This window comes from Schistocerca nitens, chromosome 8 (assembly GCF_023898315.1).
Source record: "Schistocerca nitens isolate TAMUIC-IGC-003100 chromosome 8, iqSchNite1.1, whole genome shotgun sequence".
Classification (NCBI taxonomy): Eukaryota; Metazoa; Arthropoda; class Insecta; order Orthoptera; family Acrididae; genus Schistocerca; species Schistocerca nitens.
Window position 1 is genome coordinate 380069024 of NC_064621.1, and position 26960 is coordinate 380095983.

General features: G+C 43.5%; 1 protein-coding gene across 1 annotated transcript in view; it reads left to right on the forward strand.

Annotated features, from left to right (window-relative positions):
* The window catches only part of LOC126199580 (uncharacterized), a 366050-nt gene that overhangs the window by 248152 nt on the left and 90938 nt on the right, over positions 1-26960 (forward strand). Inside the window, exon 16 of the mRNA XM_049936504.1 lies at positions 22946-23052. Coding sequence (XP_049792461.1) covers positions 22946-23052 — 107 coding nt within the window. The remainder of the gene's footprint in view (positions 1-22945; positions 23053-26960) is intronic.

Below are 26960 nucleotides of genomic sequence, written 5' to 3' on the forward strand. Positions count from 1 at the left end.
ACCGTTTGATGTCCCGCTGGTATCGAGACTTGTTCGAGGCGGACCAGTAACTCACACTCGGCAAAGGATGGGACACGGGATCCCCAGTGGCCCCGGTGAAGCAAGCATCAGGCATTTAGCCTCGATGGTTTGAAGGCACTAACCAGCGACTAGATTAGGCTGACTGAACAACGGATTGAAGGCTTCCACTTACAATCAGACTACAGTTTCTTAGTGCGCCACGTCGATCCATTTGAAACGAGCTAAGTGAGGATACTATCAGAGCTGAAGAATCTTCGCAAAAGAGGTCACATTTGTAACTAAAACCAGAAAGGAAAAAAAAGATAGCTCTGTACTGTCCTTTAGTGCACAAGACCTGAGCTTACCGAGTATAGTACCAGACTTGTGACTGAATTCAGTACTTCCTAGCAGACAGAACACAATACTATGTTGCTAACGTGGCTGTACCGACCAGGGTAAAAGTAATGTCGGGAGTACCGCAGGGAAGTTTTATGCGGACATTAATGTTCATAACATATATAAATGATGTAGTTCGGGTTGCATGAAGCTGTTCGCAGACAGTTCTGCTGTATACAGTAAAGTCAGCATGAAACAGAGCAAGATGGAATCTCCTATCTGCTCTTACTGGACCCCTCCTAATAATTATTTTCTTTGTTTCACCGATTTTCAATTTACGTACATTTTCTAACTAATACACGTGTGGTAGGTGCTCAAATACTTCAAAACATAACCTAAGCTTTTTCCTACGAGGGTTAATTATGCAAGGTATTATTTTCACTGTGCTGATTCCAATGACGCATCTAGTTCTACTGGAAACCTTGTAAACGAAAAGACAAAAATCACTTAACGTTTTACTGCACTGTATTTATGGATACAGTGACACCACTCATTGGAGAGACTGCCATTTCGACTTTTCAGTAACGTACTTCAATTTCTGTGAAACTAATTAACGTACAAGATAACTAACTTTTCCATTGCACATTTTGCTGCAGTGCTTGTAAGATCCTGACCTTTGCCATTATACTTCTGTTGACCTGAATTTTATACATAAGCTGAGATATTTCACTAATTAATGAAGCCATTAGTTAAGATTTTTGTGTAATTCACCGTAATTTTTAATGCGGCACTTGTAATTCTAAATAGGGTATTTCAAATACGGATGCATAAAATGGTTTCACAAACTTTTCTAATTTCCTAAACCAACACACATTTCATAAACCGAGTTAGTCTTAATAATTATAGTAGCGAAATCTAGCTTAGCCATTTTTTAAAATGATTATGTAGTTTTCGAGATCGCAGTATGTTTATACGCCAGTCTTTAGTCAGACGTAACCCTCCACAATAGTCCCGGGCGAACTATTAAATGGGAAACATCTCTGTCGGTATTCACAATTGATCTACGCGAGATCTCGAGGAACCGCGGCTAGGCTGGAATATGTTAAAGATGATAACTGAGTCCGCACATAAACATCGATCAGGCAGCACTTTAAAGTTATCATCTATTTATTTTGCGTGAGTGTCTGTGTGTCAACTAAACACATATACGTGTTTTATTGTCTGTCACGGTGCAACCTAATGTTTTTAGTAACTGTCTAGTTCGATACCAACTTGAGAATGTACATACGTCAGACTCCAAATAAAAGTGCGGTGTGATTGTTAACGGATAGTTTGGTACTGCGTCATAGGGGAGTGCGCATCTCTACTTCCATAAATACACAATGTGAAAACGAATTTGATCATCATAGCGTTTGCGTCGGCAAAAAATGTGAAAAAGAGCCACGTCATTCGGAACTCTGTATAGTGTACATCACTTGCACAATTTCCAGAAGTCAATTTAAAGATGCTACATAAGACGTTGACGACTGGGAATCCGAGGTTTAATGTATAATGCAGTTAGGTACTGTCGCAAGTCGATGGTAACGAAATGCAGAAAGGCCTATGGAGCATCGATGACTGGTGCAGGTGATTCTGAACGTAAATAAATCTAGCGTACTGTGAGTAAATAGGCGACGATATTTATTACCGTTCCATCACGCTACTGGCGATGAGTCAATGGAATTTGTAGCAACGTAAAATATGTAGCAGTAACTGCCTGGAGCAACCTAAATTTAATGATTCAGTAACACTTTGTCACGTGAAGAGATACCAACGAGGAAATAAGACAAAATTACAGCTCAATCGAAGACTTCTCGACAATTTCCCGGTGCGCCATTCTTTAATGGAACAGAAATAGTGATAACGGATAGTGGTACTAGAATTACCCTCCGCCACACACTATAAGGCAGCTCAGCTTATGGATTATAGCTGTTCATGTACATAAAACAGAAATAGACTGGTTGCGATTATTTCATGAATATCTAAAACATATCCCTTTTGTGAGGAACCAGTTTCGAGCAGAGGATGGAGTCTCGCGTTTAACTGAATCAAATGGCTTTGAGCCCTATGGGACTTAACATCGGAGGTCATCAGTCCCCTAGAACTTAGAACTACTTAAACCCAACTAATCTAAGGACATCACACATATCCATGCTCGAGGCAGGATTCGAACCTGCGACTGTAGTGGTCACGAGGTTCCAGACTGAAGCGCCCAGAACCGCTCGGCCACACCGGCCGGCCGCGTTTAACTGAGCTTTGTAACATGGTTAGTTCATGCATGCTACAAAAGGTATAAAAATTTTAAATTTCAGTAACAGGGTGCTACTATAAGGGACGGTGCGGCCTGCTGACATGATAGCTTTATTCTGTATACTGTGAAGGTCCAATAAATTGGCAAATGAGCAGTCTTCTTGCACACATTCACAGCTGTCGCTTGTCTGCGGAGTTCCGCCACCACTACGCCACGCTGTATGTGTGTGACGAGGCGGAAAAGGGGGAAACTGCGAGAACGCCGCATTTAGATGTCAATGCAACTGCCCTTTATTTATAGCACACTGAAAGCACAATGCAATTTTTATCTAGTACAAACTGTTGGCATACAGACAGACGCAGAACAATTTCACAGATTTTCACAATAGGTTGCAACATACTCATGGTTTATTTAATTTCATAACAGAAAAAAGTCTTTTGTACAAATATGTTGATCAAAATATTTTATCGCGTTTTAAACTCCTTATGGAGTAATGGAAACTCTTGTCAAAGCAAAAGATATTGACTTCCTGTAAAGTTTTAATGTAAAAAAATGGTTCAAATGGCTCTGAGCACTATGGGACTTAACGTCTGAGGTCATCAGTCCCTTAGAACTCAGAACTACTTAAATCTAACTAACCCAAGGATATCACACACATCCATACCCGAGGCAGGATTCGACGGCCGGCTTTTAATGTAAAAGATTTGTCTTTCAAACTGGCAGTGCCTCACACATGAATCAGACCCATCCAAACATGCACAGGGGTGCTTTCAACCGGAATAGCAAACAGTCTCGAAAACAGATGTAAGATTGGCAGTATCCTCAAAACGTTTAGAAAACTAGCCTTGTAATTCTTCCAAGGCTACAATGAATTCTTCAGAACTCACAATGTGAGTTTCTTTTTAAATGCATCGCCATCAAACCAGGCAGTTTTTTTTCTCATATTGCACCCTGCTATGTCTTCCTGTAGGCAGTGTGAAGTCAAGTCCACTTAAAGTGGAGGACTGCAATCGAATCCGAAAATTCTAATATTTACTACCGCTTTGCTTCTTTATTTAATAAGTTTAACAACAGGGGCTACAAATGGAAAAATCGTTCGGGTGTACCCATAGACTTAACCAGCGTATTTTGCAGCGACGTATAAAATCTCCATGCGCTTCGTCCAGTTCCACCGAAAACTGTTGAAACTAACAATGAAATAATGTGTGCAGCTTCAGAAAATTTATTTTTCGTACGACCATTTTCTTCACTAGCTCCACGTCTGCAAATAATAGCACAAAGAGCTGACTTATATATAGAACAAAGACTCTCGTCTGAGACTGTTGCAACTTTTTGTTCTTTGTTCCATTAAGTTTTGGCTGTGCAGCCGCCAGAATTCTCCTTCGTCTTCTAATATTTCGGCTGCATAACGTTCAGCCATCTTCAGAGTGATCCGCAAGACTGCCGCTCCAGTGCTCGCTTCGTCCATTTATATACGTGTACAGCGCAACTGCGCATGTGGCCACAGATGCAAATGCGCCAGAGGCGTTGGCTTGCGGCAGAGACTTGCACAATGCGCGAGTTACATCTATGACTCCGCAGTCGATCTGTGTTGGCATGTCGATATATCAGTGTGAGCTACACTGTGACGACTTCCTTGTGAGTTTATTACAGCAAGTGCCGGATTCCATGATTTATCAAGCTTGAAACCACTATCTCTATTAATTAAATTTGTCGTCAAGCGAATTTCAATTGCCTCCTTCACTATCGAGTCCCAAAAAATGAAGTAGATGCCAAAATTTCGACGTTGTCATACAACATACTGCGACCAGTGCCAATACAGTGCTCTGCCACTGCCGACTTATTAGGTTGTACTGCTCTTTCATCATCAACTAAGTCTTTAATACGGTAAACAGATCCGCCACAGGTGTATATTGCTTTCATTGACCAAAGTCTTACACGACAGAAGTCGCTATACGCTACCTCGGTTTCTGGGTCCTACTCACATCATCAGGTGTACCCGAAACGTAGCAGTAGTACGACGTCATGCCCTTGCCCAGACAAGTAATAGGCCAACGTCTACCGTATACAGAACGTCATAATAGCATCCCAAATCGAGGCTACACAGTTGGGTTATTTGCTGTCACAATTTTGTATGCTATAATGACGGTCGACCTACAGAGGATGTTTGCCTACTACTTGTTTGGTCGTAGACATTACGTCTTAGTCCCCCAGGCGGCTCACCGCTCTTTGGTGCGTTCGTGCTTGGCTATCACGGCGTCCCAGCCTTTGCAGCATCTTTTCCCTTCCCTGCTCTATGTCTATCCTCTTGCTACTCTTTTTCCCCTCTCTTGGGAAACATGTCTGGGATGTTCCAGTAACCGACATCAGAGTAGTCTCTCCACTGTTTTTCAATCCTTTTTTTCTTTCTTCGTTCACCTTCTCTTATCCTTTCTCCGAATCTCTTTCACTTCTTCTTCCCTGTGCGCTCCTGAAGGCCGACCCACGCATCTGACGCGTGACAGGTGACTGGGTAACGCGTAATTCCTAGCCGTGAGTCAACAGGTAGGATTCACACATACCCCCTGGTACAAACCAGGCCCTGGGAGGAGTGATTGCCTCAGCTGAGCTGCTACCTTCCCAAATAGCGCTTTGGTCCCTCTCACGTGTTCGGGAGGCGTGACCTGAGGTGTGAATAATCTCCTCAGGCAGATGCTCCAATCTCTGAGAGGGAGGCTCCCAGTTGGAAGGAGCACACCATGAGAGACGCTAGCAATCATGGGGGATTTTCTCACAATAAGTCAGTCATCATTTTCGCAGTCAACGTCAACCAAACGTAAACAGAATGAAGCACATAATTCAAAGACCCTCCCAGCTGCACCACGGTTCCTTGTGATTTCACACACTGAAGACGGTGAATCCTTTGCTACAGTAAATCCCTTAGGGATTGTTCAGAAATGTTTTAATGCAATTCCCGGACCTGTGAAACCTTGCTCTCGTTTACGCAATGGCACTTTGTTTTTAGAGACTACTTCTGACTCTCAAGTTCAACGACTGCTCGCTGCTGCGCTTCTCCATGGCTATCCTGCTTGTGTCTAGGCCTATGGAACACAGAATTCTTCCCGTAGTGTTTACTCTAGGCTGCTCTATGGTCATACTGAGGCAGAAATCCAAGGTATCGTTGCAGTCATAGGGTGATGAAACAGGTGGATGCATCCTTATTGCCAATGTGCACTCTTTTCGTCACTTTTGATAGAGTGGTGCTTCCGTCAAAGATCAAAGCAGATTATGAAGTTATCATAGTCCAACCGACAATTCCGAACCCAATGTGCTGCTACTAGTGTCATCGTTTCAACCACACTCGAACATCCTGTTGAAATCTGTCCAAATGTGTAACCTGTGGTTGGGATGCTCACGAGGTCGATTGTTCGCCTTCTCCTCTCCGCTGCATCAATTGCAATGGAGACCATGCCGCCTCCTCTCGAGATTATTCTGTGTTTCTCGATGAACGGGCTGCCCAGGAGATTCGGGTGAAGGAAAAAGTGTCTTACCCGGTCGCTCGCAACTTCTTGGCTAGTCACAAACCCTGTGTTCTACCATCTGGCACTTACAGTGCTGTTCTTGCTACATCTCGCACGCAGACGTGCGACCTCAAATTCAGCACTGTGGTTATAAAATCCCCCAGTGTCAACGTAGCATCCCCATCTCGTCCACCAACCTTTCGCCTCATGGGGCGAAGTCACTTGCTACACAACCAGCAGGGCAGAAAGGATAGAAGCAATACCCCCTCAAAGACTTCCCATGTCCCTGTAGCTAAAACTCGTCTGAGTCTTGCTGTTCCAACCGGAAAGGCTTCAAGAAGTCAAACAAAGGCGAATGATCTTCTCCTTTACCGACTCGGAGTTCCTCTTCGACGGTGTCGCCACGTGATACTCCCACCCAGTCGACTCGACCTCTGTGTCGCCAGTGTGCACCGCCTGCCGTCTTTCTGCCCTGGACTCCGCAGACCGACAGAAGGAGAATGCCGAAGCCCCTGAGATCTCATGGAACAGGTTTCTCCAGCCTCTGTGTGCTGTTGCAGTGAGTCTTAGAAGTTTGGTACTCGGCAGCCGCCGAGGTGACACCCCTTTCTTTTTTCCCCCTCCCCTTTCATCATCATAACTCTCCTCCAATGACCTTTTCCCTTTGTGCCGTTTTCATCCCTCTGTCCTTTGATGTCACTAGGGTAGTCTTCCACCGACTTATTGGACAGCTTCCTCACCCGTTTCTGCTGCTCGGTGACTGTAATGTGCACCATCCCTTTTGGGGTTCTCCCAGAACCTGTCAGATAGCTGCCCTCTTGGCTGACCTTCTCAGTCAACTTAACCTCACCTACCATAACATGAGCACCCATGCCCCTTTCAGACTCCATGCACACCTGTTCCCATTTGGACCTATCTTTCTACAATGCTCAGCTTGTCCATTGTCTCATCTGGTCCATTCTCTCTGTTTTTATACTCGAGCGACCATTTCCCGTGTGCTATCCGTTTCCTGACTCCTACCCCTTCTACGTGCACACCCAACTGGTAGCTTTCTAAGGCAGACTGGAGGCCTTACTCCTCCCTGGCGACCTTCGACGGACAACATTTCCCCAGTTGTGATGACCAGGCAGAATATCTTACAAGCCTTATCCTTACCACCGTAGAACGTTCCATTCCTCGCCGTTCCTCTTTACCGTGTCGTCTCCTTGTCTTTGGTGGACTGAGGCGTGCTACGACTCAATTCGAACGCATAGACGTGTTCCCCACATTTTTAAGCGTCATCCTATGAAAGCAAACTGTATTCGTTATAAATAGTTGCGTGCACGGTGTCGTCGAATTCTTCGGGATTGCGAAAAAGCTAACTGGATTTCATTTACTAGTTCTTTTAACAGTTCCACTCCCTCGTGTGGGTCAAGCTCCGACGACTCTCTGGGAGGAAGGTCAATTCCCCAATTTCCGGACTGACAGTAGCAGATGATGTCATAGTGGACCCTATTACAATATCCAACACCTTGTGCCGCCATTTTGCAGTTTCAATCTCCTCCCACTATCACCCTCCATCGGAAAAGAGCAGAGGCGGCTCGGGCGACACCCTTGTCTTCTCAGAATCATGAGTGCTACAATGCAGCCTTTACTATGAGGGAACTAGTTCCTGTTCGCACTTCATCCCGATCCTCCGCCCCAGGGCCAGACGATGTTCACCTCTCTCTTGTGGTCAAGCACATTCTCCTTCATACGTACAATCGCACCTAGGCACACGGCACATTTCCCAGGCGTTGGTGGACAAATTTTTCCTTCTAGTTATCGCCCCATTTCTCTCACCAGTTGTGTTTGCAAGGTGATGGAACGCACAATTCATGCCCAGCTGGCATGGTGGCTTGAGTCTCACAATTTACTGACCATTGCATGGTTTGGATTTCGAGTGCGCCGTTCTGCAGTTGACCATCTCGTCACCTTTTCAAGCCATGTCATGAATGGTTTTCTGCGGAAATACCAGACTATGGTAATGTTCCTCGATTTGGAGAAAGACTACAAGACCTGTTGGTGGACTGGTATCCTCCGTGTTCTCTACACGTGGTGTTTCTGTGGTCACATGCCCCATTTCCTTTAGGAATCTTTAAAAGACCGAGTTTTCAAGATACATGTCCGTCCTGCCTTGTCGGACAACTTTATCTAGGAAAAGGTTTTACCCAGTGTTTTGTCCTGAACGTCGTCCTCTTTGTTTTCTCCATTAACTCCATTATGGCCTGTCTCCCACAGGGCATCTCCAGCTCCCTTTTCGTTGATAATACGATTTTGCCATCTATTGCAGTTCTCCGAGGACTTGTCTCATTCTGTGGCGTCTTCAACTATGCCTCGATCGTCTTTACTCATGGAGCATCACAATGGCTTTCGCTTTTCCACTGACAAAACCATTTGTTGGTGGCGCAATTGTTTTCTTCCGAAATCTTTACACCTTGCGCCAGTTACTCATCTATACGAACTTCTTGGGGCTCATGCTTCTGTTACCTCATGGAGTTTGCTTTCAGCTCTTGCTCCAGCAACTTAACTTCATGCTACCTGCCAGTTTCCCGCTGGGTCTGAACCCTTCACCACCTCGGCTTCGTGCGGCAGTCTGTGTTCATGTCAATCTTTATTCACTTCCTAAGGACATTACTCCAATCTCGCTCTATCACCATCTGTGTCACGACCTTTGCACGGAACTTCGCAAGAGTACCTTCGTGTACAGTGATGGCTCTCGTTCTGACGGTGGTGTCAGGTTTGCCTTCGTATCGCCATTGACACCGCCGTTTTTCGGTATCAGCTTCTTGAACACTGCTCAGCACTTACAGCAGAACTCTTTGGCCTGTATCAGGTAACGCAGTACATCTGGAGACAAAGGCTTTTTAATTGCGTCATCTGCTCCAACTCTCTGTGCCCTTCAGATCCTCTGTGTGCTGTACACCAACCATCCCTTAGTGCAACGGATACAGCAAGGCTGTTACTTGCTCACTCTTGGTAGAGCCACTGTGATGTTTATGTGGGTTCCTGGTTACGTCATCGACGGGAAACGAGGCTGCTGATGCTGCTACCAACCCGGCAGTCTTGGTTCCTAGCCCCGCTAGTTCTTCCATTCCCTCTGATGATATCTTTGTTGCCGTCTGTTAGCAGATGATGTCACTTTGGCATCACCACTGGTTCTTCCTTCATGGGAACACGCTCCGGGAAGCTGAACCTATCCCAGCGGCTTCGACGACCTCCTCTCGGCCCTCTCGCCGTGAGGAGATCATTTAGCTAGGTTGCGCATTGGGCATCGCCATTTGTTAAGTAGCGCTCCCCCATCACTTTGCGCTCATTGCCCTCAACCTCTGAGGGTTCGCTATTTCCTGATGGAATGCCCTTTTCTTTGTAACCTCTTACTCCCCAATTTAAATTTTCCGTATGAGTTATCGGCCTTTTTAGCGAACGACGTGCTGACTGTCGACCGTAGCAATATGGCGAAGGCCATTTAATCTTTAGTTCAGAACCTCAGTTTCTCTACGACGTATTTCATGGACCTTTCGCCAAGTACCTGTTTTTAGCCGTCTTTCCTTCCGTCGATTGAACTTTCATTGTAATCGCTTTCAAGCCTTACATTTTTTTTTCCTTGGTGTGCTACGGTTCTGATACGGGTGCGTATGACTCTCGTTGTTTTTGCGCCCTAAAACAAAACAAAACAATGACTTTCTACTAATGCAAGATTTAAAATATACCTGATGGTAGGACTGAGAACCCGAAACCATGGTAGTGTATAGCGACTTCTCTCCTGCAACACTTCGGTCAATAAAAGCATTTTGCAACAATGGCACGAACACGTTGCATAATAATTATTGATGTCTCACAAATATAAATTTGTTAATCTTCAAATTCTTTGTGAATGGTGTTGCAATCTCATTCCATAGCAAATGCAGTACTCGTCGATTGTTGTCAATATAGATTGGAAAACTGATCACACGCAGCTCTCCACGCTATTCTATCCAGTTCCAGACATATCATCTCTCCACAAATCTCTCATTTTTTAAAATTTGCTTGTCAGTCTGCCGACTAGTTTGACGTGGTCTGCTGGCTGGCTCTGAGCACTATGGGACTCAACTGCTGAGGTCATTAGTCCCCTAGAACTTAGAACTACTTAAACCTAACTAACCTAAGGGCATCACAAACATCCATGCCCGAGGCAGGATTCGAACCTGCGACCGTAGCGGTCTTGCGGTGCCAGACTGCAGCGCCTTTAACCGCACGGCCACTTCGGCCGGCGACGTGGTCTGCCACAACTCCTTTCCTGCTCTGACCTCTTCGTCTCAGAACACTGCTTGCACCCTGCAGCCACAATTACTTGTTCGATATATTCCAGTAACTTTCTTCTCCTACAGTTTTTACCTTCTACGGCTCCCTCCGCAATATCCTTTCTTACTGGAGTGCTAGTTCTGCAAGGTTCGCAGAAGATCTTCTGTGAAGTTTGGAAAGTAGGAGATGAGGTACTGGCAGAATTAAAGCTGTGAGGACGGGTCGTGAGCCATGACTTGGGTAGCTCACATGGTAGAGCACTTGCCCGCGAAAAGCAAAGGCCCCGAGTTCGAGTCTCGGTCCGGCACACAGTTGTAATCTGCCAGGAAGTTTCATATCAGCGCACACTCCGCTGCGGAGTGAAAATCTCATTTTGGGAACTTTGTTTGTGTTTTATCTCTTACCTCTCATTATATTGGAAATACTAAAGTTGTTGCTACCAATATTTTCGCTGCAAACGCGACAGCAGAAAAATATGTCATTTAACGAACTTCTCTGTAAAAGCTCATTGCATGCCAGTACCTGACATAGTCGGTATCATGACATGGCATGTTGTTGTTGTTGTGGTCTTCAGTCCTGAGACTGGTTTGATGCAGCTCTCCATGCCACTCTATCCTGTGCAAGATTCTTCATCTCCCAGTACCTACTGCAACCTGCATCCTTCTGAATCTGCTTAGTGTATTGATCTCTTGGTCTCCCTCTACGATTTTTACCCTCCACGCTGCCCTCCAATGCTAAATTTGTGATCCCTTGATGCCTCAAAACATGTCCTACCAACCGATCCCTTCTTCTAGTCAAGTTGTGCCACAAACTTCTCTTCTCCCCAATCCTATTCAATACCTCCTCATTAGTTACGTGATCTACCCATCTTATCTTCAGCATTCTTCTGTAGCACCACATTTCGAAAGCTTCTATTCTCTTCTTGTCCAAACTGGTTATCGTCCATGTTTCACTTCCATACATGGCTACACTCCATACAAATAATTTCAGAAACGACTTCCTGACACTTAAATCTATACTCGATGTTAACAAATTTCTCTTCTTCAGAAACGACTTCCTTGCCATTGCCAGTCTACATTTTATATCCTCTCTACTTCGACCATCATCAGTTATTTTACTCCCTAAATAGCAAAACTCCTTTACTACTTTAAGTGTCTCATTTCCTAATCTAATCCCCTCAGCATCACCCGATTTAATTTGACTGCATTCCATTATCCTCGTTTTGATTTGTTGATGTTCATCTTATATCCTCCTTTAAAGACACTGTCCATTCCGTTCAACTGCTCTTCCAAGTCCTTTGCTGTCTCTGACAGAATTACAATGTCATCGGCGAACCTCTAAGTTTTTACTTCTTCTCCATGAATTTTAATACCTACTCCGAATTTTTCTTTTATTTCCTTTACTGCTTGCTCAATATACAGATTGAATAACATCGGGGAGAGGCTACAATCCTGTCTCACTCCTTTCCCAACCACTGCTTCCCTTTCATGCCCCTCGACTCTTATAACTGCCATCTGGTTTCTGTACAAATTGTAAATAGCCTTTCGCTCCCTGTATTTTAGCCCTGCCACCTTCAGAATTTGAAAGAGAGTATTCCAGTCAACATTGTCAAAAGCTTTCTCTAAGTCTACAAATGCTAGAAACGTAGGTTTGCCTTTTCTTAATCTAGCTTCTAAGATAAGTCGTAGGGTCAGTATTGCCTCACGTGTTCCCATATTTCTACGGAATCCAAACTGATCTTCCCCGAGGTCCGCTTCTACCAGTTTTTCGATTCGTCTGTAAAGAATTCGCGTTAGTATTTTGCAGCCGTGACTTATTAAACTGAGAGTTCGGTAATTTTCACATCTGTCAACACCTGCTTTCTTTGGGATTGGAATTATTATATTCTTCTTGAAGTCTGTGGGTATTTCGCCTGTCTCATACATCTTGCTCACCAGATGGTAGAGTTTTGTCATGACTGGCTCTCCCAAGGGCATCAGTAGTTCTAATGGAATGTTGTCTACTCCCGGGGCCTTGTTTCGACTCAGGTCTATGAGTGCTTTGTCAAACTCTTCACGCAGTATCTTATCTCCCATTTCATCTTCATCTACATCCTCTTCCATTTCCATAATACTGTCCTCAAGTACATCGCCCTTGTATAAACCCTCTATATACTCCTTCCACCTTTCTGCCTTCCCTTCTTTGCTTAGAACTGGGTTACCATCTGAGCTCTTGATATTCATACAAGTGGTTCGCTTCTCTCCAAAGGTCTCTTTAATTTTCCTGTAGGCAGTATCTATCTTACCCCTAGTGAGACAAGCCTCTACATCCTTACATTTGTCCTCTAGCCATCCCTGCTTAGCCATTTTGCACTTTCTGTCGATCTCATTTTTGAGACGTTTGTATTCCCTTTTGCCTGCTTCATTTACTGCATTTTTATATTTTCTCCTTTCATCAATTAAATTCAATATTTCTTCTGTTACCCAAGGGCTTCTATTAGCCCTCGTCTTTTTACCTACTTGATCCTCTGCTGCCTTCACTACTTCATCCCTCAGAGCTACCCATTCTTCTTCTACTGTATTTCTTTCCCCCATTCCTGTCAATTGTTCGCTTATGCTCTCCCTGAAACTCTTTACAACCTCTGGATTAGTCAGTTTATCCAGGTCCCATCTCCTTAAATTGCCACCTTTTTGCAGTTTCTTCAGTTTCAATCTGCAGTTCATAACCAATAGATTGTGGTCAGAATCCACATCTGCCCCTGGAAATGTCTTACAATTTAAAACTTGGTTCCTAAATCTCTGTCTTACCATTATATAATCTATCTGATACCTATTAGTATCTCCAGGATTCTTCCAGGTATACAACCTTCTTTTATGATTCTTGAACCAAGTGTTAGCTATGATTAAGTTATGCTCTGTGCAAAATTCTACAAGGCGGCTTCCTCTTTCATTTCTTCCCCCCAATCAATATTCACCTACTATGTTTCCTTCTCTCCCTTTTCCTACTGACGAATTCCAGTCACCCATGACTATTAAATTTTCGTCTCCCTTCACTACCTGAATAATTTCTTTTATCTCGTCATACATTTCATCAATTTCTTCATCATCTGCAGAGCTAATTGGCATATAAACTTGTACTACTGTAGTAGGCATGGGCTTTGTGTCTATCTTGGCCACAATAATGCGTTCACTATGCTGCTTGTAGTAGCTAACCCGCACTCCTATTTTTTTATTCATTATTAAACCTACTCCTGCATTACCCCTGGCATAGTGTCGATCATTTTCTATAAAAGCCCATTGCATGCCAGTAGCTGATGTACTAGGTATCAAGGCAGTGTGAGTGAAGCATTAAGACTTTGTTGTAAGCGACTGGAGCTGTGACAGTGTGCAAGAATGGTGAACTAATTGTCGACAACATACGTGTGATAGGTCCGGCCAACTGCGGCAAGACCAATGTTCTCGTGCCGCTGCTAACATATCTGGATATAGTCTGCTTTGAGCATGTACGTGTACTTTCAAAACATTGTTTTCGCCCAAATACCAACTATTACAGGAGATATAGCAGGATGTAGATGAAGTAACACGCACAACGTTCAGTGAGAACACTAATACCCCTGTCAAGCCAGACACGGTGCTCATATTTTACTATGTTGCTGTGGAAAATCAAGATATCTCAAAACAGTTTATGAGAGATGAATTAAACCTAACAGTAGCATTCAAACAGGACAATCTGAATTTGAAACACCTTTACCAGGTTCATGCAAGAACCAATATGTTCCTCAGTGATTTTGTAAAGATTGCTGGAATCACTCACAGTACGGGTTTCTTGTTACTGATAAAACAAGAAATTATGTCAGGTAGAGAGGGAACTTCCAGGAGTTCCAGTACAAATAGCCAGGGAAAGAGGTGATTACATCCGTATACCCATCACCATCGATAAATTCGCTCGTATGCTGGGAGCTCAGTCTGTTAGGATGGGTGTGCGTAGACAAAACATTCGCTTGTACATGGACGTGAAAATTCGAACTCTCGAATGTAATGTTAGAGGCTTATGCAAGGAACTAGAGACGTATTGTCATATCCTTCTGAGATGAACAACGCACTGAATTATCGGGTTAATGCAGTCAGAAAGACAGGGAACGACTTAACTGAAGGGGAAGTGGCTGTTATTGAGAAGGGAACATTGTATGAATGGGTTAATCCAATTGCCATTCAGCATAGAAGAGTGAGCAATGGACTCCCACAGTATACATATACTACGACGACCCCAATGAACTACTAGATAGGCTAGGGCTGTTCATGATATTAGCTGCCGCTGGTAATCCAGCTCATTCGAATGAAGTTGTTTCAATAATTTCTGAGCGTAGAGTGTGAGGTAACATCGGACAAGTATGAAGGTTATAGTTCGAGAACTGCACAAACCAGAACGCAAAATATACCCTTGTAGATATATTACGATTATGGATCTGGACGACCTGTGGCAGATGGATCTTGTCGACATCTGGAAATATTCATGTGTGAATAACGGACTCAAATATCTTGTAATGCTCATTGATACTTCTTCTAAATTTGCCTGGGCATTACCCATGAAAGCGAAAACAGGGAAGGATGCTCAGATAATCTTCATATAGGTAAGAAACGAGGGTTGTTTTGCCTTCAGCTACCACGTTCCAATTACTTTTCAAGATCATCAAACTAGCCACATCCCATACAAGCAGATCATCGTAAATAGCAGTCTTCTACTTTGTATTTTTTAGCCGGCCGGTGTGGCCGTGCGGTTCTAGGCGCTTCAGTCTGGAACCGCGTGACCGCTACGGTCGCAGGTTCGAATCCCGCCTCGGGCATGGTTGTGTGTGATGTCCTTAGGTTGGTTAGGTTTAAGTAGTTCTAAGATCTAGGGGACTGATGACCACAGATGTTAAGTCCCATAGTGCTCAGAGCCATCTGAACCATTTTTGTATTTTTTTGGTACGACGGAGAGAATTTGAAAACAAGTATTCTCGTACAAAATATTTATTAGCTTCTGTATGTACATTTATACACAGGAAACAACTATTTAGTTTTGCTTCATTTTTATCTTATAATTTAAACCTACATTGGACTCTTCTAATTTGACAGGTGCAAAGATGTAATGTTCCGGAATTCTAAGACATCTCATTTTTTGTGTGTACTACGTCTTTTATGGCTTTAACAATTAGCTCTGTTCCTTCCAGCAGGTCTTCTACACTACAGCATTCGACGATTTTAACTATATCTTTTATTTCTTGCATAATACTGTTATTATAACACTCCGCATCTTCCTTGTTGTACGCTGCCAGGTCTTCTGCATCACATTTTTGTGGAATTTCCGTATAGGACTTTATGTTTACGACTTTTGCAAATGAGTGGTCATTAAATATTGTTATGCCGTTCCTTTTACGCTCTGAAAAGAGCTTATCTATTGCTAAATGCAGAACGTCCAGTCCAGCAAATCTGGTGTTGGGCGTTCGTGGACTGGCATAATTAATTAATAAATTTAAGTAATGTACGAATCAATTTGATATCAAAATTGCACCATTGTCGCCCATATCCCACTACTTCAGCCCCAGATAGCTTTGCGACCAAAAGCGGCAGAAATAAGCGCCTGTTTAAAATCGTCACTTATTGTTCTCACAACTTTTCTGCGTGAGTACGGTTGTTTCATTGGTAAGACACTCGGAAAACGCGGTCAATCTGCAAAGGAGATTGCTTTCAAAACACTCACAAGACCCATTCCAGAAAATAATTCAAATGTGAGGGATCCATACCAAATAGGAGTATCAGTTAGCGCTGAAAGTATTCAAAGAAGGGCAGCGAAATGGTCACACTATTGTTTGATAATGAGCGTCATGGATGTGCGGAAAAAACTTAGCAGCAAGGTGCGTGAAGTTAGACACCAACTATCTTTCGAAAGAGCGTTGACGACATTTCAGCTACCAGTATTAAGTGAAAAATCTAGGAATATGATACTACAGCTGCTTTAGCATTGATCTTCCGGTCATCGCATGCATAAGATTAATCAATTACAGCTTGCAGAGTGGCATTTAAGAAGTCTTTTTCCCTCGCTCCATACCTTAATATATGACACATCGTGAAGTATCCTTTCCGATGCACTTCATAGTAGTTTGCATAGTATGGATGTAAACGTAGATGAAGAAGTAGATGTACGCTGTGTGAGAGACCCCGCTACAAGGAGCATTCAAACGCATTACTGTCAGTCACCTGGAGCCAGCCAATCTCGGAAAAATTTGAAATTTATGGTAAGATCCTATGGATCAAACTGCTGAGGTCATCGGTTCCTAAGTTTACGCAGAACTTAATCTAATACAAACTAACTTACGCTAAGGACAACAAACACACACCCATGCCCCATGGAGGACTCGAACCTCAGATTGGGGAGCCGCGCGGACTGTGACAAGGCGCCCGAGAAAAAAAAAGGTTCAAATGGCTCTGAGCACTATGGGACTCAACTGCTGTGGTCATCAGTCCCCTAGAACTTAGAACTACTTAAACCTAACTTACCTAAGGACATCACACACATCCATGCCCGAGGCAGGATTCGAACCTGCGACCGTAGCAGTCGCACGGTTCCAGACTGCGCGCCTAGAACCGCGAGACCACCGCGGCCGGCAAGGCGCCCGAGACCTCGCGGTTACCCCGCGCGGCAGCCAATCTCGGCTTAAGTTTTAGGACACACGTGGGTGGTCGCGGCACGAAACACAAAACAGATTGATATCATCACCTAGCGAGGATCGTTGCGACAACGGGGTGAGCAACGACGGTACAGGTGCAATGCGCTGGGCTTATTCATTATCGCCAGGTAATACCGGGGACCAGCGAGATGGCAGCACAAACGCGCCATTAGACGAAATTAACTTGAATGAGCTGTTACCCACTCTCGATTAATATACCTTCTTTGACCATACTTTTTTATTTCTTTGCTCTTCCTTTGCGATCTTATTGTATATAAAATCCATCCAGGAGCATTTCTTTTGCTTTAATGTACCGTAAAAAGCGCATAAAAGCAGATGTACGAGGGAACTCTTCAGTGCGAGATGGCATCACAAACGCGCCATTAGACGAAATTAACTTGAATGAGCTGTTACCCACTCTCGATTAATATACCTTCTTTGACCATACTTTTTTATTTCTTTGCTCTTCCTTTGCGATCTTATTGTATATAAAATCCATCCAGGAGCATTTCTTTCGCTTTAATGTACCGCAAAAAGCGCATAAAAGCAGATGTACGAGGGAACTCCTTACCCTTGGATCGCGAACTGCCCACAAAGGCAAAAGAGTCGGCAATGGGATCAATGATACAACGATACTGAGGACAGTGAAACCCTCTGCGTCAACGACACAATAAAATGTGTCCACGAGACAAAGGATTTTGGAAATATATGCTGATGAGACAAACGTCCTTTGCAAAATTATTATTCCACAATGTGATCTCTGAATGAGAAATACCCAGGAGGAAATTATCGGGGTAATAAATAAACCAGCATTTCTATGAATCAGACAATAAGATTTCGAATTTCGAATGTTTTAGTGAAACCGGATCAGCTGAAAGGAGAAATAAGTAGACGTAAGTTAGAGATTGTGGGAGCCTACCCACTCGTCTTATATAGGGTGCCTAGGAAGCTGTTTTCTCGGGTAGCTAGACAACATTCAAGCAAATATTACTAACGGAGTTTATTACAGTGAACTGAAATGACGTAACTTAACTTTGCCTTTTTACAATGAAATGTCGCCAGCATATGGCGACATGCAAATAATCAATGTCCTTCGATATACGTATGCAATTTCCATGTAAGCAAATCACACAAGATCACAAGTCACTGCTGTAGAGTTTATATTACAGATCGTCTTCTAGTGCGCCTCTTCTGGTACGGCTCATCTTTCAGTGCGACCAAGGTTAGCTGGAGCGGCGCTTACATTCTCTTCGTATAGGTGCCGCTCCTGTCGTGGTGTCGTCCTAGTCAGCGTTCTATCGGCTGACGTCGTTCACAGCCTTCTCTGCTGTGTCGTTCCAGGCCGACGTGCCGGCGCTTCATATTATGCCGGAACAGAGATAGTATGGATGAAGGACGTAAGATGGAGGAGATAAACGTTTCTGGTCATACACCGAGGTGACAAAAGTCATGGAACACCTCGTAATATCGTATCGGGCCTCCTTTTGCCCGGCGTAGTGTAGCAGTTCGACATGGCATGGACTCAACAAGCTCTAGAGGAAAGGAAAAAATATAGTGCAGTGAGTTTTTTTTTTTTCTTTCAAGGAAAGCATTTAAAATTCAGTATTACACCGTTTTTTAACATGGCCGGATCTGAACATTTTTATGGCTACTTCCAAGTCGCCATTCGTCTTCCAGAATATTCAAAATACACCATACCCCCAGTTCTAGCCCCCTCCACTTACAAACTACTGTATGGGCGCCCTTAATTCTACTATTCAGTTGCAGACCTGACAAGAACATAATGAAGAATAGATAGGCTGATATTCTACGTATTAGAGAACAGTGAGTATATGATTAAGTGTAATAACGAAAATATACGACACAATAGAAAAATGTAAATTATTTCACGTTTTGATGAATAAATCAATTATGACTGGGGAGTAGCTCATTACGAGAGAAGTGGAGTGTGAAGAAGGAAATATTTTATTAAGGCAGGACAAGTAACCATCGGTCCATTAAAAGCAACAACAGTATTCGTCTAAAATTAGAGATTTTTATAGCTCTGATAACGAGGAAGTCCACAGTTGTCGAAAGCTTGATGTTGAATTTGATATGATATGACTCAACGATTTAGGGTACTTTATACTGACACGAGGCCATGAAATACGCAGAGGACGCATGTACTTTTAGCTACTGAAGGGGTACGAAATCTATGAGGTTATTTTCAAGAGTATTGTGGACACTAAGAAACCAGTTGACTCTCCCTGCCTACCGCCACTCTCCCCTCCCCTCACCCCCACCCTTCATCCCACCCCTCACAAAACAGCAAGGAAAAGCTTGTTTCCTTCGTTCTCCGCATCGCTCTCTGCAAACAGTGCACAGGTGGTAGTTGCTACCTCATTTGTCGTGTTATTTCGCTGCCGGGCAAGAGTGTAGCGGAAGCCCTTAATGAGCGGCTGGGTTCCTGGAAGATGAAATAACACATCGTTAGAATTTGCTGGGAAGGTCAGTGTTCATATAACCTATGCGATTCCGCTGTAGAAGAAGCAGTTGAGACAGGTATTCCTCTAATGTCCCATGAACGAACATAATTCAAGTTAAAATTAACTAATTTGCAATTATTTTATTTAACAGTTTTTATTTATTCATTTATTTCACCCGACAAATTTATGGCCTGCTGACGCACCCCTTGCATCTAACCGCACATCCTTAGTGAGTCGACATTACAATTTCTGTAGAACATGAGTTATATCCAGTCAATATACCGTTGCTACTACCAATACTATTAGTAGTAGTAGTAATAATTAATAATAATTATTATTAATATTATAATTATTAATAAGTGTAGTAATTAATCCCCACATAAACCATGCACTTTGCCGTTGGTGGAGTGGCTTTCGTGCCTCAGTGATACAGATAGTCGTAACGTAGGTGCAGTGACAACGGAAGGGTATTTGTTAAGATGCCCCATAAACATATGGTTCCTGAAGAGGGGCAGTAGCTGTTTCAGTATTTGCATGAGCAACATTCCAGGTGATAGTCTGAACTGACCTTGTAACGTCAGCCAACATGGCCTTGCTGTGCTGGTACTGCAGACGGCTGAAATTTTTCCCGAGTGCATTACGCATACTAAATGATGACATCATCCTGGGTAAAATATTCCGATGGTAACAAACCCCCCACCTCTCCCCAATTCGGATAACAGGGTGGGGACTACTCGGCAGGACGTCCTCATCAGACGAAATAAAACTGGCCCTCCACGGATCGGAGCATGGAACGTTAGATTCCTTATTCGGGCAGGTAGATTAGAAAATATGAAAAGGCAAATCGACAGGTTGAAGTTAGATAAACTGGTAATTAGCGAAGTTCGGTAGCAGGTAGAATAACACTTCTGGTCAGGTGATTAAACGGTCATAAATACAAAATCAAGTGAGGGCAGTGGAGGAGTACATTTAATAATGAATAGGAAAAGATAAATGCGGTTAATCTACTATGAGCAGCATAGTGAACGACAGACACGAAGCCAACACTCACCAGGAGTACCAGTTTATATGCCATCTAGCTCTTCAGATGATGAAGAGTTTGAAGAAATGTATAATGAGATGGAAAACCAGTACGAAGTAAAGAAGAGAAAGCTGAAAGGTGGAAGCAGTACATGGAGGGGCTCTTCAAGGGAGATGACCTTAGAAGACAATATTATATAAAGCGAAGAGGGCGTAGATGAAAATGATATGGGAAATATAATACCGTGAGAAGAAATTGTGAGAGCACTCAAAGACCTAAACCGAAACAAGGGCCATGGAGTAGACGACATTCCGTCAGAACTATTTATATCTTTTGGAGAACCAGCCACGACACACCGCCGGCCTATGTGGCCGAGCGGTTCTAGGCACTTCAGTCTGGAACCGCGCGACCAATACGGTCGAAGGTTCGAATCCTGCCTCGGGCATGGATGTGTGTGATGTCCTTAGGTTAGTTAGGCTTAAGTATGTCTAAGTTCTAGGGGACTGATGACCTCAGATGTCCCATAGTGCTCAGAGCCATTTCAACCATTTGAACCACGACACACCATTCAACCTAGTGTGCAAGGAGTATGAAATAAGCGAGATACCCTCAGACGTCAAGCACAATGTAATAATTCCAGTTCCAAAGAAAGCAGGTGCTGACAGTTGTGTATATTAACAAACTATGACTGCAAAGTACTAACACGAGTTCTTCACAGAAGGATGGAGAGACGCAGAAGCCGACCTCTTGGTTGTTAGTTCGGATTGCGGAGAAATGTAGGAACACACGGGGCAAATTTGACCCTACGTCTTCTATTAGTGGATTGGTTAAAGAAAGACAAATTTACGTTTATATCATTTGTAAACTTGAAGAAAGTAGTTGACAATGTTGACTGGAATAACCTCTTTGAAATTATGAAGATAGCAGGAGTCACATACAGGGAGCGAAAGGCTACTTAAAATTTGTAAGTTGTTTACCACGACACAAATTACAATTAAAAATTAACTGCATTGATCTTCTTAGAAACATAAATAAGGAAGATGGCTTAGTTAATGGAACCAGAGTGCGTATCAAATGTTTATATAATAATGCTATTGATAGTCATGTTTTAACGGGACTCTCACAAAATAAGTGAATTCGGATTCTACTTGTGCATATGACTTACTCGGGCACTATTTTATCTTTTCGTTTTCAGACAAAACAATCCCCAATTATTCCTGCAATTGCTATTACCATTAACGAGTCACAAGGACAAACATTCAGAAAAGTTAGTATTTCATTAAGATAACCGTTTTTACGCAAGGTGAATTATATATAGCAACAAATACAGTCCAGTCTTTCGATGGTTTGAAATTTTATATTTGTGGACATTGTGAGCGAGGACATTTATATAATGATGAAAGAATGTTTACTGAAAATATTGTTTATGTTGTTTTGTATCGTTAAATAGTAGAATAATGCAATTATTTCCCTCATTTGTGTCTTTCATTCTTTCATGCTTGCAGTCCACCCTGTCTTACCCGTTTCCTAGTAAGAATCTGCATGTGGATAAATTACAATTACTTATATTAAAAATGAGTTACACATTACTTTATAAATTCAGGTCGTCAAATTTGTTGTTACTTTTCATCGTTTATGTGATGAGACATCCTACTGACGATGGCTGTAGCTTGAGTAAACACACAGAGACACTGGCGAGTTTTTGGTGGAAGAATTTGTGTTAGAGTTACATACTTTTCAAATCAATGAGCAAAAAATTCATTGGGTAAACAGTTTCACAAAAAAAAAAATAATCATAGAAATTACGATAAGCAGGCCTATGCTTAAGTCAGCAATGATAACTTTAATCAGCGAGGTGTATGTATAGCAGTGGAAAAGAGATTAGTTGGACTCAAGCTGCGACATAGTTGGGAAATGAACAGTGACACGAAAATAGAATAAATTTCCTTTACTTTACGTCTATGATCACAAATTTTTTGTCATCAGACTACTGATTTCGGTCGATAATGACCATCTTCAGATCTGTTGAGGACATGTTTTTATAAAACAGATTTGAAGATGGTCATTGTAGACCGAAACCGGTAGTCTCATGATGAAAGATTTGTGACCATACACGCAAAGTAAAAAAAATTATTAGATTAGTCGGTTACTTTCTGCAAAAACGTTGCTGGTGTACTCTTTTTGAAATAGAAATCACTACCTGAATTTAATTTTCGCTCCAATATGGATCTAACAACGCTGTAACGCTCTAACCTAGGTAGGGGGGAGAGGGGCTGCAAGTTTGACTCTGGAGCTCACAAGGGGAGCACAGTTTAATGAGAAAAAATTTCAATTGTGTTACAGATTTTATGGAATTCGTGAAGAAGACGACTAAGAAATTCTGGCCTATTCATCGATTATGGCTTGGTCCCTTCGCAGAAGTAAGAATAACTAAACCAGAACATATAGAGGTAAGTGGAACATGAAAGGCTATCCACGTAGATTCTCAATTGCCGGTCGTATTACCCCCAATTCCAGGTAAACGAAAGGCTACTGAGAGACACTTCACAGAACTACCCATAGTTTAACAGTGTGCTCACTTCTTCTGACGAAACTGTTCCAGTGGAGGTCGGTGTGCTCGAGGTGCAGACCGCGGTTGGTCACGATGTGCATGCATTTGTATAATTCAGGTAACACGAAAGCCGGCTTAGCCCTGTCGATTGAGACAGTACTGGGTTTACCGCTAAGCAAAACCTCTATGGTTAGTTCACCTCCGCCAACGACACAATGAGAGCCCGGGTACGGAGCGGTCAATGTCAGTTTCACTCCATTTGTACATAGCATTACCTGTGTGCATAACTGTAACTCGACATCGATATGTGAAGTTCCATGCCTCGATGCTTGAAGAGGGCAGAGTTGAGTCATCCGTTTCCCCTGGAAATAAATCCCTCCTGACTGCACTTGGATTAATAAACCCATCAGGAAGTGACAGATTTTCTCCAAAAACGAGCTCAAACCGACGAAGAGTCCAGGTCGGGTTCGTAAATGGTTCGCAGGCCGTGCAAGATCAACGGTGAAGCCGTGAATCGTGACACTCGAATGCGGCTTTTAACGAACGATTCTATCATGCCATTACTTGCTGGATGGTAGCTTCTGGTCTGGTGATGTACAGCACCATAGAATTTGTTCAGCTGGACGTACAATTCAGCTGCGGACTGTTGTAATTTTTGTGATTTGTAGCGGACAGCAGGAGTGTGAAATCCAGTGTGAAATGAAGTCGGGAGTGAATGTTTCCATTGAAATATTGTCGAATGCTATGGCTTCAGGTTAGCGGTAAAGCGGCTGATTGCTGTTAACAGGTATTGTTAACCATTCGGCGGAGGCAGTGGTCACACTACATCAATACGGACAAGTGCGAATCTTGCGGCCCTGTCAGGGAAATTTCCTACAGGCGTATGCACGTGGTGAGATATCTTACTACGTTGATACTGAATTCATGCGTGAGTCCACGCTGGACAACCCTTCTACAAGCCAGGCCACAAGAAATGGTTAGCAATCGGTTGCACTGTAGATCAGATGCCAGGGTGGCATAAGTATTGAAGGCTCTCAAAGCGTGTCTGCAGAACGACGAGGGTAGGAACGGACGAGATCTTGCATTCGAGACAGCCAAAAAGAATTACGCATGTGTGCTCCCTGCCGCCGTTGGATAAGCAGCTGCAGCAGCAAGTCGTATACCCCTAGCTTACTTATTTGTTGCATAGTTTAATTCTTAATTTCTTTGCGTGTTTTTGGGTACTTGCATTGTTTAATTCATAAATTTCGGGCGTATTGTAGTATTTGAGAGTTGTAGCATCGCGCTTTAGTACCTGAATAGTGTAAATTCGCGTAGTCGTCTGTCTTCTGTTTTTGTTTTGAACGGTCAGTGTCGGTTGGTCACAGCCAGTGTGCTCCCTGCCGCCGTTGGATAAGCAGCTGCAGCAGCAAGTCGTATACCCCTAGCTTTCTTATTTGTTACATAGTTTAATTCTTAATTTCTTTGCGTGTTTTTGGGTACTTGCATTGTTTAATTCATAAATTTCGGGCGTATTATAGTATGTGAGAGTTGTAGCATCGCGATTTAGTGTTTACTTCGTAGATTCTTACTTAAATTGCGTGAGAGTTTCGTATAGGAGGTGTAATTTCGAGTTTTAGTTACTGTAATCGTAAATTCAGGCAGATTGTAGCGCAGTCGTTAGGCATTTGTACAGGTTAGTTAATACATTTTTTGCGTGTTTCCCTTGCGTTATCTAGGCACTGACTCTTGTTTCAGTAACTGATGTTCAACATCGATTAGAATGGTCAGGGACTGTGATTGCTGTGTTCGGATGAGGGCTGAGTTGGCATCCCTTCGCTCACAGCTGCAAGCGGCGCTGACTTCGGTCGCGCAGCTTGAGGCTGTTGCCAATGGGCACCACTGTGGGGAGCCGGACTTGGGATATCAACCTCGTCCCGTCTGTCCCCAGATCGGTCTGCCGCTGTGGTTGCCCCGGTTGCTACCCGCAGTTGGGCTGAGCCCTCGCCTGTGGTTGACTGGGAGGTCGTTCCAAGGCGTGGCAGGCAGCGAAAGACGTCCCGGAGGCTGAGCAGAAAGCCTCCCCGGAGCGTCTGACAAACAGGTTTCAGGCACTGTCTCTGGCTGAGCCAGATGCAGCTGCCTGCCCTATTTCAGAGGATGATTCTCAGTCTTCAAGGTCCGGGCAATCACAGAGGGTGGGCTAATTGGTAGTTGGGAGCTCCAATGTTAGGCGCGTAATGGGGCCCCTTAGGGATATGGCGGCTAAGGAGGGGAAGAAATCCAGTGTGCACTCCGTGTGCATTCCGGGTGGAGTCATTCCTAAAGTGGAAAGGGTCTTTCCGGATGCCATGAAGAGCTCAGGGTGCAGCCAGCTGCAGGTGGTGGCACATGTCGGCACTAATGACGTGTGTCGCTTTGGATCTGAGGAAATTCTCTCTGGATTCCAGCGGCTATCTGATTTGGTGAAGGCTGCCGGCCTTGCTTACGAGATGAAGGCAGAAGAAGAGAAATTTGTTAACATCGAGTATAGATTTAAGTGTCAGGAAGTCGTTTCTGAAAGTATTTGTATGGAGTGTAGCCATGTTTGGAAGTGAAACATGGACGATAACCAGTTTGGACAAGAAGAGAATAGAAGCTTTCGAAATGTGGTGCTACAGAAGAATGCTGAAGATAAGGTGGGTAGATCACGTAACTAATGAGGAAGTATTGAATAGGATTGGGGAGAAGAGAAGTTTGTGGCACAACTTGACTAGAAGAAGGGATCGGTTGGTAGGACATGTTTTGAGGCATCAAGGGATCACAAATTTAGCATTGGAGGGCAGCGTGGAGGGTAAAAATCGTAGAGGGAGACCAAGAGATGAATACACTAAGCAGATTCAGAAGGATGTAGGTTGCAGTAGGTACTGGGAGATGAAGAAGCTTGCACAGGATAGAGTAGCATGGAGAGCTGCATCAAACCAGTCTCAGGACTGAAGACCGCAACAACAACAACAACAACATCCCTGACTTCGGTTTGTTGCAGAATCCGTGAACGTATTCTCAGCTCGAACGTAATAAACTTTCATGAGACTGAGAAGCTTATGTCCACGAATCGACATAGTTTCAGAAAGTATTGCTCGTGAGAAACTCAGCTTGTCCATTTCCGCGAACTATGGATGAAGGCAACGGGCCGATTTCATATTTCTGTCTTTCCGGAAAACATATTGCACGGTGCCCCACTGCAGGCTGATGACGAAGGTACGACCATATGGAATAAGTTCACAAATACGTGAGTGGCTCGACGTAGAAGAACTCAGTGTGTTGTCCTCGATGGCGAGTGTTCAGAGACAAGGATATCGTCAGCAGTGTCCCAGGGAAGTGCGATAGGACCGCTGTTGTTCTCTATATACGTAAATGATATGGCACACAGCGTGGCAGCAATCTGCGGTTGTTTGCTGATGATAGTGTAGTAATGTGGAAAAATGTAAGTTAATGCGAATGAGTAGGAAGAACAAATCTGCAGTGTTGGAGTATTACTAGTATCCTGCTTGACACAGTGAACTCTTTTAAATAGCTGGACGTAACATTGGAAAGCGTTACGAAATGGAACGAGCATGTGAGATCTGTGGTAGGAAAGGTGAAAGGTCGACTTCGGTTTATTGGAAGAATTTCAGGAAAGACTGGTTCACCTCTAAAGGAGGCTGCATATAGGATGCTGTGCGACCTAGTCTTCAGTAGCGCTCGAGTGTTTGGGATTCGTACCAGGTCGAACTGAAGGAAGACATCGATGTAATTTAGAGGCGGGCTGCTAGATCTGTTACCGGTAGATTAGAACAACACGTAAAT